This window comes from Lupinus angustifolius, unplaced genomic scaffold (genome assembly GCF_001865875.1).
Source record: "Lupinus angustifolius cultivar Tanjil unplaced genomic scaffold, LupAngTanjil_v1.0 Scaffold_1_286, whole genome shotgun sequence".
Classification (NCBI taxonomy): domain Eukaryota; kingdom Viridiplantae; phylum Streptophyta; class Magnoliopsida; order Fabales; family Fabaceae; genus Lupinus; species Lupinus angustifolius.
This window is the reverse complement of record NW_017715616.1, coordinates 1-17,684: the sequence shown is the minus strand read 5'-3', so window position 1 is coordinate 17,684 and position 17,684 is coordinate 1. Positions and strand designations below refer to the sequence as shown.

The following is a 17,684-nucleotide window of genomic DNA, read 5'->3' as shown; positions in this document are numbered from 1 at the left end:
GCACAAGGAGACCAATAGATAGATGGAAACTTCTCATTTAACATAGCTCCTACAGCTTTAAAATTTATAGCATTATCCGTAACCAAATGTACAACATTGTTTAACCAACAAACTCAACTAACTCAATAACTAAATTGCAAAGTGTTTTAGCATCTTTAATGACATCAGATTCATCAACATATCTCACAAAAGTCACTCCTTTTGGAGAGTACACAAGAAAATTGATAAGTTGTCTATTTCTCTGGTCTTGCGTACCATCAGCCATAATGGTGCAACCAGTTTCTTTCCAAAAATTCCTAAAGTTCGCAACTAACAACTCGACCTCCTTCTTCATTTCATGCAACAAACTAGATCTAATAACATAATAACTAGGACCTTTATAACCAAAACCAATTGCAAATTGCAGCAATTGCATCTATCATAGGTTGATAGTAAAATGAATTTGTACAATTAAATGGAATGCAACAATCATAAAAGAATCGAGCAACTGCCAAATCAGCCTTATGAATAGCATCTTTACCTGCAAAGCCCATTCTGATTGAGGGTTGAGCTCCTGGAGTAGTTCTTGGGGCATAGAAATTGTTGATACTATTATTTGATCTTTAATTTGATGTTTCTGTTTCTTTACCCATGGTTATAGTCGGTATTGGTGGAGTCGTATTTCCTTCATGTTGTACAACATTTTCCTCATATGGATCTTCTTCCCCTTGATTTTGATTAGTCCCTCTTTTTCTACTACCACTAACTTGATTCAAGTGTTCTCTTAGTCGATGCTTAACATCAAAAGGGACTGATAGACAAGGTAGAACATCTCCTTTTTCTCCCGTAAGATGTTGTTTAATTCGATGTATTCCTCCGCCTTTGTAACATTTTGAGCAATACAAACATTTTATGGTTCTCTTTCCTACCACGTCTTGTAGTAATTGACAATGATCCCATGTTGGGTCTGATTTTGCTATAACAGACTGAGTACTAGGAGCTAATGCTTAAGTTGTATTTGGAGAACTTGCAGATGATGTCATATCTAAAATTAAATGTATACACAAAGAATATAAGAAGATTAAAACAATTAAGTAGAACATCTAATTTGCATAAACTAAGAAACTAACAAAATAAACTATTAATTCGGTGCATTAGTAATTTTCAGTGCACTAATAGAACCATAAAATGACAAAAGTCACAAAACCATGAACTAATAAAGTAATAATTTATGACAATATGCACTACACTAATAAACTATGAAAAGCTATTGACATGAATTTATAGTGCATAAACTAAAGAGTAATAATTTAATCAGTGTTACTCTTTAGTTTATAAGATGTTGACATGACAGTATGCACTATGCATAGCATAAACTAAAGAGTAAAGACTAAAGAGTAATAAATTAGGCACAAACTGACAAAACCATAAACACATAAAGTAATAATTTAATCACATAATTTAATAAGTCTCACAAAGTGACAAAACCATAAACTAAAGAGTAATAGGAAATCCCCCTGGACAAATAAATCCCACAAAAGTGCAAAACCATAAAAAACATACTTCGTGCAATTCACTACAATGAGAGACGTTATGATTGAAGATAATGTTGTAGAAAAAGATGTTGTTCACTGTTTTTGACAGTGGTCACTAACTCACTTTGTTGTTGTGGACCGTGGAGTGCTTTCTATTCTTAGGGAATTAGGTTTTAGCTTTTAGCTTTTTTCTATTTGCTTATTTTAAAAATTTTGTTTCAACTTTTAAGTGATAGTTGGCCCGCCCGTTTTAATTTACCGGGTTAACCCAGTCCAACCTGATTGGACCGGATTACTAATGGTCCAAAACGGCTCCATATGGGGGACGGCTTATTGACCAAAACGTGGTCGTTATGGTTGTCGGGCGACGATTGGACCGGTCGGACCGTCCGGTCTGGTCCCAACAACACTGGATTAACCAGTGCAACAGAATTGAAACAGAAAACAGTTGTAACAGAAACACTGATTTAACAAGAAAAAAGTTGAGTTAATCGATTAAGTCACCACGTTAATCAATTAACTGACGTATTAAAATACATGGTTCAAAAGGCAAACTTCTCATATGTTATGCACAACTTCTATACATGTTCTAGCAATTATATTATGCCTAATATGCACATATAACATGTATGATTAATGCATGAACATAAAATTAACTAGATGATATGTCTTATGGAAATTATATGACAATTATGATGGTTTGAGAGACTTGCACCTAGGTTCACATCACCTATACTCACTTACTACGACACACATCTCAGACTACTTAGAATAATGACTCTATTTATATCATAGTCTAGATATGAATCAAATGAGCACTAGGCATGTTGATTGTTGAGTCATCTTCAAGCTTTAATAGAACATTGCGTTCATCAAAACATAGACAAAACATTGCTAGTACTATCATTGACACTTTGCACTTTCAATAACAATACATGCTATGCATTTTATATTATAAGATCAAAGTGCATTCAATATATGTTATGGGCCAATATATGCTATACATCTATTAATTACATTATAACATTAAAGAATAGTTCGATGTATGTTATGTGTCATACTATATGTTATATAATGTGCTCTATGATTATATTATGTCTTATTTAGATAATACTATGCGTTATTTTTTACACGTAGAATAGGTAAGCAATATGTGGCAAGAATTAGATAGAATTTTTTTGCAATATAATGCAAGCAATCTATAGATTTATGATTGATATAATTATTCACATGAATTTACTTTAATGCCAAAGGATTAAAAATATTTAATTATTAATTTTTAACTTAAATACAGTTTTTCAACCAATCACAAATAGTGGCTCATGGAATGACACATTTTTGTGAAATAACAGATATGCTCCCATTTAAAAATATAATGGATATGCTTACTTATGCTATCCGTAAAAATAACACATAATATTGGCTTAAATTGTGGGGATTCAGATTATTAAAAACATCAAATTCATAGTATAAAATATATTTTTTTCGATGAAATATAATAAAATATAATGAGCCTCAATCTAAAATAAAGTTAATAATATTGTATCCATTGAATATAATATTCTTCCAAATAACATAAATGAAATTTCAAAATTTTGAACATAATTGTTTTTTATAATAGAGTCTCTAAAAAATAATAATCTATCATTAACTCTTATAGGAAAAAACAATATCTTTGATTCAATTTAATTGTGATAATGAAATTGATTCTTCTACTTGTATTCTATTAAAAACAATCATAAGGTACTCAAAATTGTATGCATTGTAACACATATTTGATTAATATTTTGTTTGAATTATTTTTTATCTCTTAATATTAGGCGATACTCATTATGTATATATTTTGTTTAGAATATAATATTTGATTCTAACATGAGTGTTATATCAATTCATTGTGTAAACATTTATACATAGACATCACATCATCCACCATTCATTTGTATTACGTTTTTTGAAGAGTCAATGCATTGACAATGTAAAAACTCTTACATTTGTGAGTGTATACATCTTTTTATTTTTCTAACATTGCAATGTTACTATTGTATATTAAAATAGTAACAAAAAGAAACATAACATAAAAGAATATTAATAATGTTCTATTATTAATATTTGTTAATAGTTTTCATTTCAATCTTCATGACCATTTTTAAGTAGATAAGAAGACAATTTCTTATGATTGTTTCATATGATATGACAACCAACAAGCCTCAAATTCAACCATTGGAAAGTGTTGAATTATACTTGCGTAAACTAGTTTCTAGTCACGATCAAGTATACATGACAATTTCAAGAGTACTGAGCAAAAAATGACTGAAGATATTAATACATTATAAAGATCGTCAAATCCTAACGACAACAACAAATATTATTTATAAGGTAGTTTTCCAAAAAAATGTATTAGTTAGAGTCATATTATTTATTTTTTCTTTACAGTTATCATAATTACTTCATTCTCTACCTAATGACATATACAATTGTTAATTTTGATAAACCAATTGACGTCATAGTTCAAAGTACCTATCCAAATCTAAAAGATCGCTAAAATAATAAAATGAAGAATTTTTTAAATAAGGGCAATACTTGCATCAACTATTGAAATTGTTGATCAAATAAATGAATATGTTTTGAGTCTAATTTCAGCTAAAAATATTTATAATTCTATTCAGTCATTTATTAAGTTGATGCAAATATTTTTTAATTTATACTAATATATGTTTGTATGTAAAACTATAGATGATGAAAAAGAATACAAGATCTTACATTTTATTGATATATGTGATGCTAATAAGGGTCAAACATTGAACATATTAACTCATCAATTTCTAAACTCAATTATAATTTTTGGTCTTCTAGGTAATAAAATCAACCTCTTATACACCATGATATTGTCTATGTTTAAACTTGTTTTGGTTGAAGAATGAAGGATATTAAAATTTGAAAGATATATAAAAATTATGCTTAAAAAGTTAATTCCAAAAAATGTAGCTCAAATGTAAATGCATATGAATACTGTTAGTTAGTTAGTTAAAATATTGAGTCATTGGATTTTTTACAAGGCAAATGTTGGCCTATATTTCAAGAGAAAAAATATATGGAATAAATGAATTTTATATAGTGTCATTTTCATCATTGTTTTTAATTTTTTTTAAATAAGTGATGAATAATATGATGACTGTTTACAAATATTTATATCAAACTGGTTAGAGTGTCTGGTCTAAGCCCTCACAACATTAATACTATTTTTTAAAGAATAAGGATAATTAAATATTAATGAGGAAAAATATGATAATAATATATAAAATTCAGTCATTAAATTTCTTAGATGAGTACAATTTTCTCTTTTATATATATATATATATATACCAGTGTATTTTTTTTCTTGCTATTATCAAGAATATCTTTAGTGAGATGTGAGATATGTGTAAATGAGTAAATGAACTCTATTATGATCATAAGAAGGGGCTGCAGTCACCACTATCAGAGCCGCCACCGCCAAAGTGCTAGCCTTTCAGCCGAAATATAAAACTCGAACGCAGCAGTCAGCACAACTCAGCTGTAACACCACCGTCAGAGCCTTATCCCATCACAGTACGATATAATGTCACCGTAACTAACCCACCCACCTAACACCTTCAATACGTGGAATAGAATACTCCACTTTCCCGCTTGTTCAGTAACCCATTTCCCCACTACCACTATAATTTCATAATCTCCAATTCCATTCGCGTGAGATTGAAGATTTTTGTTAGGTATGGAACGAACGTTATGGGGTCATTTGCCACTTCTGCTAAGAGCCAGCACCAAAGAATCCATTGAATACATTCTTGAAACACTTTGGAGAACCCGAAAGACAGGTCTTGACTCTTCTGACCGACGTATCATTCAAGACATTCTCCAACTCCAAAATGACTCTGACCTCGATCCTGTACGTTCCCTTCTACTCTCCCATGTCCTAATATGTATTCTCTTCTCTCAAAATTTCATAGATTCAAGCTTTATTTTGTTTCCGAATGTTGACATTATCGATCAATTTAATCCATGAGATTGCAAATACTTTGCGAACCATAGAGTGAATTTGATCCCCTAGAAATCTCGTAATTGTTATTGTATGGACTAAATTGGTTGATGGTGGTGTGCAAAGTCAGGATCACATTAAGGCTAAGTTTGTTTAGAATAGGATAAATAAGAAAGAAAATTATAAATAATATATTTAAGATAGTTGAGGGTTGATCCATATCATAGGATCAGAAATAAATGCTTAGGGAGAAAGTTGGAGTAATTCTTAGTGTAGAAAAGATGGTAGGATTGCGCCTTATGTGATTTGGGCATGTGTGGAGTAGACTAGTAGTAGAAGCCCCTAAGGAGTTTAGATCAAATGGAGGATAGTCCAATTCCTAGAGGAAGAAGGAGATCAAGAAAAACCATATATGAAATGATTAACAAAGACATAGATATCAATACTTTGTCAATTAACATGATTTATGATAGTTTATTATGGCATTGTCCCATCCACGCAGCTGACCCCATTTAGTGGGATAAAAACTTGATTGTTGTTGTTGTATATTTAAGATAGTAGGGAGTGAACCTTAACACAACAGTAAGGTTGATCTCCTTGTGATCTGGAGGTCATGGTTTCAAATCCTGGAAACAACCACCTGGATTGCTACTGTAAAGCCGCATATATCTACCTTCTCCAAACCCTACTAGGTGGTAGTCTTGTGCATTGAGCCAACCTTATTTTATATTCAAGGTAGTTATGTTGTTATTATTATGTAGGCAGATGCAGTTATGTAGGCAATTTAGAAATCAGTTTCTAATTTTCAATGGTATATCTGAGCAGAGAAGAAATCTCTTAAGGCCCAGTGCTCTTGGACAAGATTCCTTCTCTTGTAATTGAATTTTTATACTATTAATTTACTAAGTTTCATATCTATAATGCTGGGTTTCTATCACACATACTGTCAAGTTTCGGATAACCTGTTAATTGATGATAAAAACAAGGTCTTGGAGATTTGGAAACGGGCGTGTTCAGTATTCCTGTAACTACCCATAGCTTTTTATGTGATTGAGTTTATCTTACATGGTTTCTTGTCTTGTGGCGCATATTATCATTTTAGCTCTCTATCTTCAGCTTCTGCTATGCCTTCGAATGCTAATGAGGAGGTGCGTTTATGAGAATACCAGCAAAGATGATATCCCAAAGCTGTTTCCTAATGAAGTTCTTCCTGAATTGCAAAAACTACTAACACTTTTGTTGCAGAAGTTTCAACAAGAGTGGCAAGAAGAATTGCTGAAAGATCAGGTCCGCTATTCTACTGCATTCTTGTTTGCGAGCTCAGTTGGCTACTTTAATCTGACATTATATTTAAACTATTATATTCAGAATATTGTGCCTCGATTAAAGGCAATGACATGGAATATGGGAAATCTGGATAAAGAATCATCAGACCCTGTGGCTGTTATTAATATGAAGGTGAGTACCTCCTCATGAACTTTAGTAGGAGGCACTTTCCTTAAATCCCTTTTTATTCTGCACATGTTGAAAAGCAAGTGATAGATATGCATACCAGTTTGTATCGAGTTTGACTTTACATTTAAGTGTTTTGAGTTTGTTACATATGTATCGTATGTAAAATGGTCAAATGTGGTTTTATATGACTCTTTTTAACTACACCCTTTTCAGCTGCAAGGTGATGCTCAATTACACTCAAGAGAGCTGGACGTGAAGTTCCAGGTGGCTACAGATACTCTAGACACAGTGCTGAAAGCCATGCACTGTATAAGAGACCAGTTTTCTACCACGGTAAATATTATGCTGAAAATTGTTTTTCAATCCAGATTGGGTTGGAATAGATTTTTTGCCCATTTAGATTGCCTGATTGGTTTTCTGATGAGCTTGTTATGTGTTGTCAGGATGAGACACCAAATGGGCATTAGTACTAGGAAACCGATAGAGCTTCTTACAAGATGTTTGACACAATGGTATGCTCTACTAAATTAATACCTATTGCTTTTAGATTTTGTCCTGTATGTTTCTTTATTGAGAAAGATTGTTAAACTCAACAGCTAGAAGTAATTGGTGTTTGGTATTTTAACCTGGGCATTGTCTATTACTTGATCATGAGTTGACTTTATCAAATTGCATTTTCATCACATGTTTCTCTTATAAATGATCTTCCTGCAAGTAATAGAGATTGAAAGAGGATATTGCTTTTCTTTGGTGGTTTGAATAGCCCAGTTTAACCAGTGATACTAGGTGGTCTGATATCAACAAAGGGCAGAAAATTAGTCTGGAGTTACAATTTCATATTTCAAGTTTTCTCTCTTTGCGGTACGGGCGATTAGGTGGGATTTATATTGTTCTATTCTAGGTTTGGGTTGTCTTAATGTTGTGTTGATGGTGCTTCCTCACAGTAGAAACAAATTGATACTTGACTAACTCATAATACATTTTTGGTAAGCAACTAAAACATAAATTGTTGGGGATTCCTTATGATTGGTGAAATACTAATCCTAAGATCTTGAATCTCATGATTCTCACACACATATATGAAACAAATGGTGCAGTGTCATGCCTGAATCCATGTTCCTGGATATGCTCCTTTGATCTACGTTTCTAAAAGAGGTTTTATGGTATGATGGCCTTCTTCAACTAAATCCCCTGGTTCCTCTTGGGACTTGCATTTTCATTCTGATGGGGAGAGGAGAAAACTGAATTTTGATTTGGTGTACTGGAGACCATAACCTTCCTTATGCGTTAACTTATAGGGTTCCCATTATCCCCTATGGGGTAACGGTTATCAGCTTCTTTGGAAATCTAAGGGGTGTCAGTAATTAGACTTTATAACTTATAATGTAATCTCGGAAATAAATAGCTGATATCGTTATATCAAATATATGATGCCCACCTTAATTAGAAATCATAAATTTCTAACATAAATTACAAGACTCTTCATATACAACTAACCACAAAGACCTTTTTATTAGTTTTTGGCACACTGCAGTTTTCGATTCAGTTTGTACACTCATCACTAAAAACCTGAATTGAGTTCCATGTCTCTTTTGAGTTCATTTTTGTCTTGAATTTTTTTTGACTAATTCTAACTGAGCAATGCCTATGATTTGTTCCTTTTTCTTCTTTTTGGATGGGGGACTTGTCCAGATTGGGCGCCGAAAAACATAAGATTTCGAGTCTACATAATTTCTGTTATTTAGGTTCACAATTCTTTATTTTTATCACTCGTTTGGCTATGTATACCTTATAAGCAATTCAATTTCTGCCTAACATTGAACTTCATGTCATGTCTAATACATAAAGCTTAAGATAACATCAGTTTAATACCATGATCTTTAATGTTAGAATTTTGCTTTGTTTTTTGTACAACAGGAAGACACAGGCCTGGTAAGGGGGACATTCAAACTGTGAGCTTTGGTTGTTGCAAGTTGCAGGACGCTATAACGACTCGTGCCAAGTCTCAAATGACAAGATCTTATGCACTTGATTACTTTGGTATTCACTATTTAATGTTATTAAATTAGTTTGATATTCACCAGTCAATGTTATTAAACACAGACTGACCATGGTACTGCTAGGGTATTGGATACTGATTTAACAAGTAGATTACTTATTAAAGTGTAAAACTGATTAAATTGGATGCACATAAGTTTATTGGCATTTACTATATTAAATAAGGTGATAAATAAAAGTTATATACTGTATAAATTAAAAACTCAATAGTTAAGGAATATATATAAAATTTGAGTTGTATCACTTGTTCTTTGATGTGGAAGAGGTTGGTCGTAATTTGGACCCCTTGTTGAATTTGGGTAAGAGTCTACCTTAGATTGCTTTGGGTGGATACCTTAAAAGGATATTGATATTCAAGTCAGTATAAGTGGATGCTTTAGAGAGAGAAAGTAGTGTGAGAATATGAGTGGTTTCGCCTATTTAGGTGGAGTGGTCTGCCCTTCAAATGGTGGCTCGTGATCATTGCAGGCGGCATGATTTTATCTTTTCTCAATTAACAACGTTGTAGATTTGGACTAATAGGATGTGTAAAGTAAACTTATACTTCTCAGGCAACATGGTCTTGCCTTTAGCGAGAAGGAAGGTTTTCCTTCGTTGTAGTACACACCTACACCCTTTTATAGTACATACCTTAAAAGACTATGTATGGTAAATATCATCTTTTTTCCTAACTAAGTTGACCTTTCGAGCATGATCGATAATCGTATAGGTCAAATGTTGTCTGGTCAGTTGCTGGCCTAGTTTCTAGTTGACAACTAGTGTTGAACCATCTTGTCACTGAGATGGAATATCACAAAAATATTTTTCGGAATTGACACTTTATGTTGTAAGTTATGCTCATGTTGTTATTAAGTTCGATGCCAAATACCTTATAGTTTTTAGAATTAAAATATCAAAATGTAAAAGATAGGCAAAACATTTCAAGGCTTGTTTAACTGCAAAATTATGATTTAATAAATTTAGAATGGTTCTTGCATTTATGTTATAATAATATAATGGGGTTGATACTCAGTTGATTCATCAATTTTCTAATTAAACTAGATGATATAGTCCATATCTAGTAACACTTTAATTTTTAATTGTTCATTGTCTTGCTCATGGATGACTGATCTCATATTTGTTCAACATTTTCATGGTTCCCCGAATTGTAGTTTACATGCTTCACGGTGGGTGCCAATGTCTTGGTATGCTCACACCAGGACCTATAGAAAACATTAGTTTAGCCACCAAGAATAAATCCTTGGTCATAGGTACCCCAAGTGAATAGAAATAATCAAGGCTATATAGCTTCATCATAAGGCTACATAGCTCCCTCTTAAGGTTGAAGAGAATCACTAATTGTTTAGCAATTGTGCAATGATGTTGTGTGCTAAGCGAGTTTATGGTACATCTTATTTATATGCATTAAGAGTAGGAGCAACAAATAAATTTGGATTTGGATGGATTTAGATTTGGATGTTAATAGATAGATGGAAATTTTTTATTAATCTGTATAAATTCATTTAAACTACATTTTAAGTTATTTAATTCATTCATATCCAATGAATTTCAATTCATCCAATTTATCCATGACTCCATTTTAATGGATTTGGATGGATGGATATACAATCCATTTGATTTTTTTAGTGGAACTAAACAAATCTATTTAAGAAAATCATTATTTTAAAAACTATTATTTCAACTAAACATTTTTTAAGACCGCCTTTTAAAAAAAACTAAAATAATTTAGAAATCAATTTTTAAAAAGTGATTTTTTGAACTTTTATAGAAATATTTTTTTTTCAAAATTCTATTAGCATGTGCCGTTTAAGGTTACACGTGCAAATTATTTAACAAATATTTTTAGAGTCTAATACATATGCAATGTCAGTATAAAAATTTATATATAATTACTATATCATTAATTATTCGTTTAGATTACTTTTTTAGTAATCAATGATAAGTAAATATAAACGATGAATGATATAGTCACAGTGTATTAAACTCATACATTGGTCAATGCATACATTTTTATCACATATCTATATGTTATGTACTTAAGAATAAAATCTTAATATTAACTATATATACATTTTCTATAATTGATATCAATTTAATAAAATATTAAAGGTGAGAGTGAGAATCATGAATGAATTTGTTTGAATTTAGTTTTCTTAAATATTAAATGAAATTGAAAATGCAAAAGAAAATAATTTTTTATTTTTATTTTTGGATGGATTAAATATCCATCCAAATGAATATATCCATGAATATCTATTGGATAACAAGTACTACTAAAGTGATATATAAGGATAACAAATAAATGAATTTGAATCCTAATGGATTTATGAAAAGTCATATCAATCAATTCATAAAAATTCATTTAAACAATATTTTAACTTATCCAATCTATATGTATCAAACCTAATAAATAAATTTCAATTCATCCACTCATCCATGACTCCATTTTCATGGATTTGAATGGATGAATATCCAATCTATTTGATTTTTAAATTGTAACTAAAAACAGAAGATAGTTATTTTAAATACTATTATTTCACTAAAGTATTTTTAAAAACACTTTTAAAAAAAGTGATTTTAAGAAACACTTTTAAAATATTATATTCTTAGGATATTTATTTATACTAATCGTAATCATACATTTGATTATAACTTAATATACTAATCATGTCTGCTGTTAGAATAGGCATTTCAAAATCACGCAATGAAAAAAAAACTATAGGTAATTAAGGGCTATTAACCAAAATGAGTTATATCCCCAAAGCAATTTTTGCTTCTTTGATCATAAAACACAAATACAAACTACAGCTTCAGATCGATTGGTTTGGCTTTATTGCGATGTGATTTCTTGGTTGTTGCATCACGTGTAAAAAAACAAGGATAATTTATGTCCTTTTAAAATCAATTTTTTAAAAAAGTTATTTTAAGAAACACTTTTAAAACATTATATTCTTATGATCTTAAATATATTTATTTATACTTTTAAAAAATCAAAGTGAAAGTAAGAAGCACTACAAGAAAGTAAGAATTGAAATAATGAATAAAATTGAAAAACAAAAAACTTTCTTTGTGGATGTTTATTTCTTGGATGGATTAAATATCCATCCAAATAGATATATTCATGGATATCAATTGGATATAATAAATCAACCCAAATCCATCAATTACTAAAATTATTCATTGAATTCTATCATTTTAAATTCATTAGCTCAAATGTATAGATTTAAATGAATTTAGTTTTCTTGAATTTGAATGAATTGTGTATTGTAAATAATTTTGTCACCTCTAGCGATATCATATCTGAAGGTCTTAAACTTCAATAGATCCTTCAATTATGTTGCGAATCTAAGGGATGAGAATGTTCAATGTAAATTAAAAATTAATAAATAAACATGAATTATAAAGGTAGATATGAGTAACATACATAATGATATTTAGTCATCCAAGAACTAAATAAGGAATACATTCCCATAGGATTCATACTGTTTGCTTAAGACATATTTAGTCATTCCAGGACTTTCATATAAACATCATTATCAAGTGAATGAAGTGATTTATATAAGCAATCACAACGCTCATAAGATACATTTGAAGTCATCTAAGTGTTAGTGGAATGCACACCTTATGTGACCCTTCTTCACCCAACGTGCATGCTAGATTGTCATGGGTAGGATCCTAGATCTCCCCCCACCAGAGATAGATTTGAGGGTCCGTGATTCCCATTATCACATTTAGGTTATTGTTCTTTAGTCTTTTAGTCTTAAGAATGTGAGTCTTGATTAAGAGAATCTGATGAGGAATCTTCTAGTGTTGCCTGAGGGATGGTTGGACCCGTTAGGGAGGTACCTAAAAATGTTTTCTGATAATCAAGTCAGTATATAAAATATGTGGAGAGTATATGAGAGTATTAGTAAGAGAGAGAGTGTGAATAAGTAAAGTAGTAAGAAAGTGAAAGAAGTAAACTTCCGTTAGGGGAAAATCCTCTATTTATAATGGCAAGGTGAAAGGAATATTCATTTGTAGATGTTGTTAGTCTTGTAACTCCTCGAAAATTACTCCAACAATATTGCTCAAAAATAGGTATTTTTATTATAATGTAAAACACTCTTCATTTACATTTAATTCCTTTTCGGGACATCACATTTAGTAACCTAAAATGCGGAAAAGACAACAATAATTCGTGGAATGATCCTTTATTGAAATAAATGAAAACATATACAAAGGCAAAGCGGAATACATTTTAATCCTAACTAAAATGTCTACAATAGTCTGGTTTATTCAGAACATTAAAAGTATCCTACACAGATACTCGCCTCAAGGGCAACTAGAAACAGAAATGACCACTAGCGACTAGCTCCGGGGTTAGCGGGTGTACTAGAACACTCGTTGGGATCCTCCTCTGTCTCAGAATCGGAAGAAATGTCCGCCACCTCAATGGAGTCCTCTATATATACCAACTCCACATAGTCTTCCTCTTCGGCTTCTTGCTCCTCTTCCGGGTTGTTGGACGAACCCTGTGACTTTCTTCCCACTCTCGCCTCTGCCTGAAGATCGGGTGGCGTCGGTATAGCAGCTCTCTTCCCCGGTGGGGAACTGGGCACATCATCCCTACTCCATCTTCGAGCAGATGGTCCAACATCAGTGGGTTCGTGAGGGATCACAGACTGAATGGATGGTACAGTAGGCACAAATCCTTGAGCAGGCAAGGTGAATGAAGCCTCCAAGTTTGCATGTTGAGAAGGGAAACGCATCGTAGAGCCGTCACAAACCATCTCTAGCTCTAAGGCACAAGGGCCTGTGTAGGTATATCTATGTCCATCACTACTCCATGTCCCCTCCTAGGACATCGAGAATCAATAGCTCGGAATCCTCGCCGTACGGTCCATCTGAACAAGAACGCGAACCGAGAACAAGCAGAAAGAAAAGAAAAGAAGAGAGAGTAAGACATTTAATGAATATAATTCATTGACGGTGTAGAATTACACGGAATATCACATCCAGAGTGACACGCATAATATACACAATATAGATCACAATATAATGCACAATAATGAATGCGGTTATAACTCAGATCATGGGGATTAATATCCACGATCTCAATTTATGAATGTTATGCTTATTTCATCCATTCTTACACCAATATCCTACCAATATACTATTCGGAAATAACCAAGAATACAAGTCCCATAACAAGCCGATTTGATCGTACCAAAAATTATTCATCGCAAGGATATATATATGATCGATCAATTCCGAAGAACGGTCCATTTTAGGACGGTGTCGTATCAAACACTTTCTGGGCATCCCTCTCATTGATCCTGATTGCAAAGAGGGGTTGTTAGAGATTGTCTAGTTTGCGCTGTGAGAACTGTCCGATCCAACAAAATCCTCATCCAGGAATAAAGGGGACTCGTCTCACCTAGTCTGTCCCTCAAGACTTTGCTGACGAATCACCGCCATCGCCGTCCCTCTCAACATCGCGGGGCTCGTTTGTCTCCCGTTAATTTCCTCTCCACTACTTCGTTATTTATAATGAATATGCACATTAACCGAAGTTAGCCAATTAAATATTTTATTTAGTCTTTTAAAATGATCGGCCCATCCTAAGACATCTCCCAAAGGAATGCTTCTTGTGGGACCCGATCTTACGTTATCACGTAATATAGAAATAACATCCCTACCACTACGAACCATCACTGACATACTCTGGACGGCCACATGGCCAAGCCTCTTACGGTCAGACGACCTCGCTGCGTGGTATCACGTAATACTTTTTAGGCATAGCCTTGCTCACGTCATCCTCATCGGAATCCTTGCCCGCATAAGACGCAAGAACAAAAGTAATAGTATAAGTTTGTTGATTTGGGCACCAGACTCAATCCTAAGAGCCGCGGTCTTTCCCAAGTGTAAATACACTTCACACCAAAGCTAGGGCTATTGCCTAAGCAATAAATTAATCAGAAACAGTCACAACTTATGTTTGTCTTTCACCCAAGCGAGAGACTGTCGCTCAAGCGACCAATTCATCAAAACAGACTCAATTTCTTGCATGGTTCTCATTCGAGCGAGGGTACTGTTGCTCAAGCTAAAAATCCATCAAAAACTGGCCAAAATACATATATGGTCTTTGCCCGGGCGAAATACTGTCGCTTGGGCGCCAAAAACACCCAAAACGGGCCCTCTGGCCCTCGCCTAGGCGAGAAACGCTCGCCCAAGCAAGGATGGCTCGCCCGGGCGAGGAGTTGCTCATCCAAGCACTATTTAGGACCATTCTTCTCTGTTTCTCCCTCGCCTAGGCGAGGATGGCTCACCCGGGCGAGGTGGTCCAGTTACCAGGACCATTTTCCTCACCCTTTTGGGCTATCGGATCGAAACTCTCTGCTGTTTTCGATCCCAATGCATTTTAGTTTCTCGAGTGGTGTTACTTCACAGATAAAAACCACGAGACTTGATATTTTATACTATCTTAGGGGCATTCAGCCTAAAGAAACATTGTACTTAATCTAGACACAAAAACATTTGGTTAAGTACGAGTTTCTAACAAAACAGAAATAACTCCCAACTTTTGAGATAGTTGGGAGATCCATGTGTCATATTCGGACACCACTATGTCATGATGTATTCTCTCTCACATTGGATTGTAGTGTGGTTGATTCCCTTTCCGTGAATGGATCGGTTGTCCGACTTTGAACGCCTCGAAACTAACACAAAGCACAAATCAATGATTCACGAGTTAAATCGCTTTCCTACTATATCTAAGATAAAAACATCATTTTAATCCATTCTAAGACATCCGAGACTTTCATCCATCCGGTCCAAGATTCATAATCCCGAATCATCCTTTATCCTCGAAAGTCTTGTTCCTGATCCCTATCGTGTTCATGATCATTTCAACACCTTTTCACAAGGATTGATCTCATGATCAAAATGACATTTCGATTTAAAATATTTCTTTGATTTCAAAATCATCATCTTTCATCAACATAAATAACATGCATATATTCAAAACACTAAAACAGCCCCATGAACAACAAGATTTCATGGTTTCGGAAACAACAATTTTTAGATTCACGAAAACTCATTGTGAACACTCATTTTTGTCCGGCCCAGAAAAAGCCCAATTCATTTCCAAAAATAAGTGTTCCATTTCAAGAAAATCCAAATAAAGTCTAAAGTACTAAAAACATTTTTTTGTTTGGGCCACCATAGGCCCACATGTCATCTTCCAAAACAAAAAGTATTATTGAAACACTGCCGAAACATCCAAAAAACCTCCCAAAATCCTGCCAAACGTGTTCTGCAAAAAAAAGAGAAAAAAAAATTTGCTGCGAGAATCAATCCTGTGTGGGTGGGTCCATCATTTATCTGTGCATCCTCGATCCCTAGCCGTTAGATCTACATACTTCCTCCATCCGTGAGTTGACCACAAAAAGCAGCCAATCGCAGGACGAAATACGTCTCGGTCTCACTGCACAATAATCTCTTCCTGCCACGCGTGTTTCTCTTTTTGCTGGTTATTCTATTCATTGCTTATCAGGTTTGCATTTTAGCTGTTCATTATTTGCACTGATATCACCATGTTATATTATATATGCTAAATTATTATATCATGAAAATTTTAATTATCATAAAATAAAAAAAATTAATTATGTGTAGACAATTAAATTTTCATAAACATAAGGTGTGCATCACCATGTTATATTATATATGCTAAATTATTATATCATGAAAATTTTAATTATCATAATAATAAAAAAAATTAATTATGTGTAGGCAATTAAATTTTCATGAACATAAGGTGTGAATATAAAAATTAACTGGACTTATCATTGTAATCAAATTTCACTGTTGTTTGTTTCACCATTTTTACAACGAACCTTTACTTTTGCTATTCAAAGGCTAAGAATAATAAGTAAATATATATAATAAAATCACTCAATTCTATTACATGGTGAGAATTGTATTCATGTGTTTACGACTTAATTAATTTCATTTCTATAATAGAACATGTTATGTTGATGCCATGTCACTTAATATTTGTTTTTTATTCTATTCATGTTAATGAGTATCCAAAATTTTAATATATGCAATGTTAGAGGAAGCCCAAATACAAAATACAATGTGTAGGTTTTTTAAAAAAGTTTAGAATAAATCACATTCTACTAGTATTTTATACTTTTTTTTAATGATAAAGTCATTATAAATTCTAAGACGACAATCACTCTAATTTTAAGATATGATGCGGTGTCGGACATATGGGCTGCACTTCATCAATTTAATAATCACCATAACTAATTCATTAACAACTCAAAAATCTTTTGTCCATAAACATGTTAAGATTTTAACTAACCCTTAGTACAAAATGCGGTATCGGACGTATGGGCTGTACTTCACTTGTATTCATAGGATCGTTAGTCGAGATTTAACTTATATTTTTATATTAAAATTAATCCAACCAAAAATCCTTTTTCTACTTAAAGAACTACGTAAGCCTTGATTCCCTTAATAGGGATACGTAGAACCAAAGTCAATCTTGTCAGGCTCAACTAAAAAAAAATATTTTTTTCATTTAAGTAATTAATCATTAACTAATTAATTTAATTAATAAAGAGGTGTTCCTTTATTTAATAGTAATAACAACA

General features: G+C 32.7%; 1 protein-coding gene across 1 annotated transcript; it reads left to right on the top strand.

The window, feature by feature from the left end:
• Nucleotides 1–4,938: 4,938 nt before the first annotated feature.
• Nucleotides 4,939–9,201, top strand: LOC109336891 (COMM domain-containing protein 9-like). Its single transcript, XM_019573716.1, has 7 exons — nucleotides 4,939–5,102; nucleotides 5,264–5,439; nucleotides 6,646–6,816; nucleotides 6,898–6,987; nucleotides 7,198–7,317; nucleotides 7,428–7,496; nucleotides 8,902–9,201. Exons 2-6 carry the CDS (start codon nucleotides 5,266–5,268, stop codon nucleotides 7,449–7,451), a joined length of 579 nt encoding a protein of 192 aa, XP_019429261.1. The 5' UTR covers nucleotides 4,939–5,102; nucleotides 5,264–5,265; the 3' UTR covers nucleotides 7,452–7,496; nucleotides 8,902–9,201.
• The last annotated feature ends 8,483 nt before the right edge of the window (nucleotides 9,202–17,684 follow it).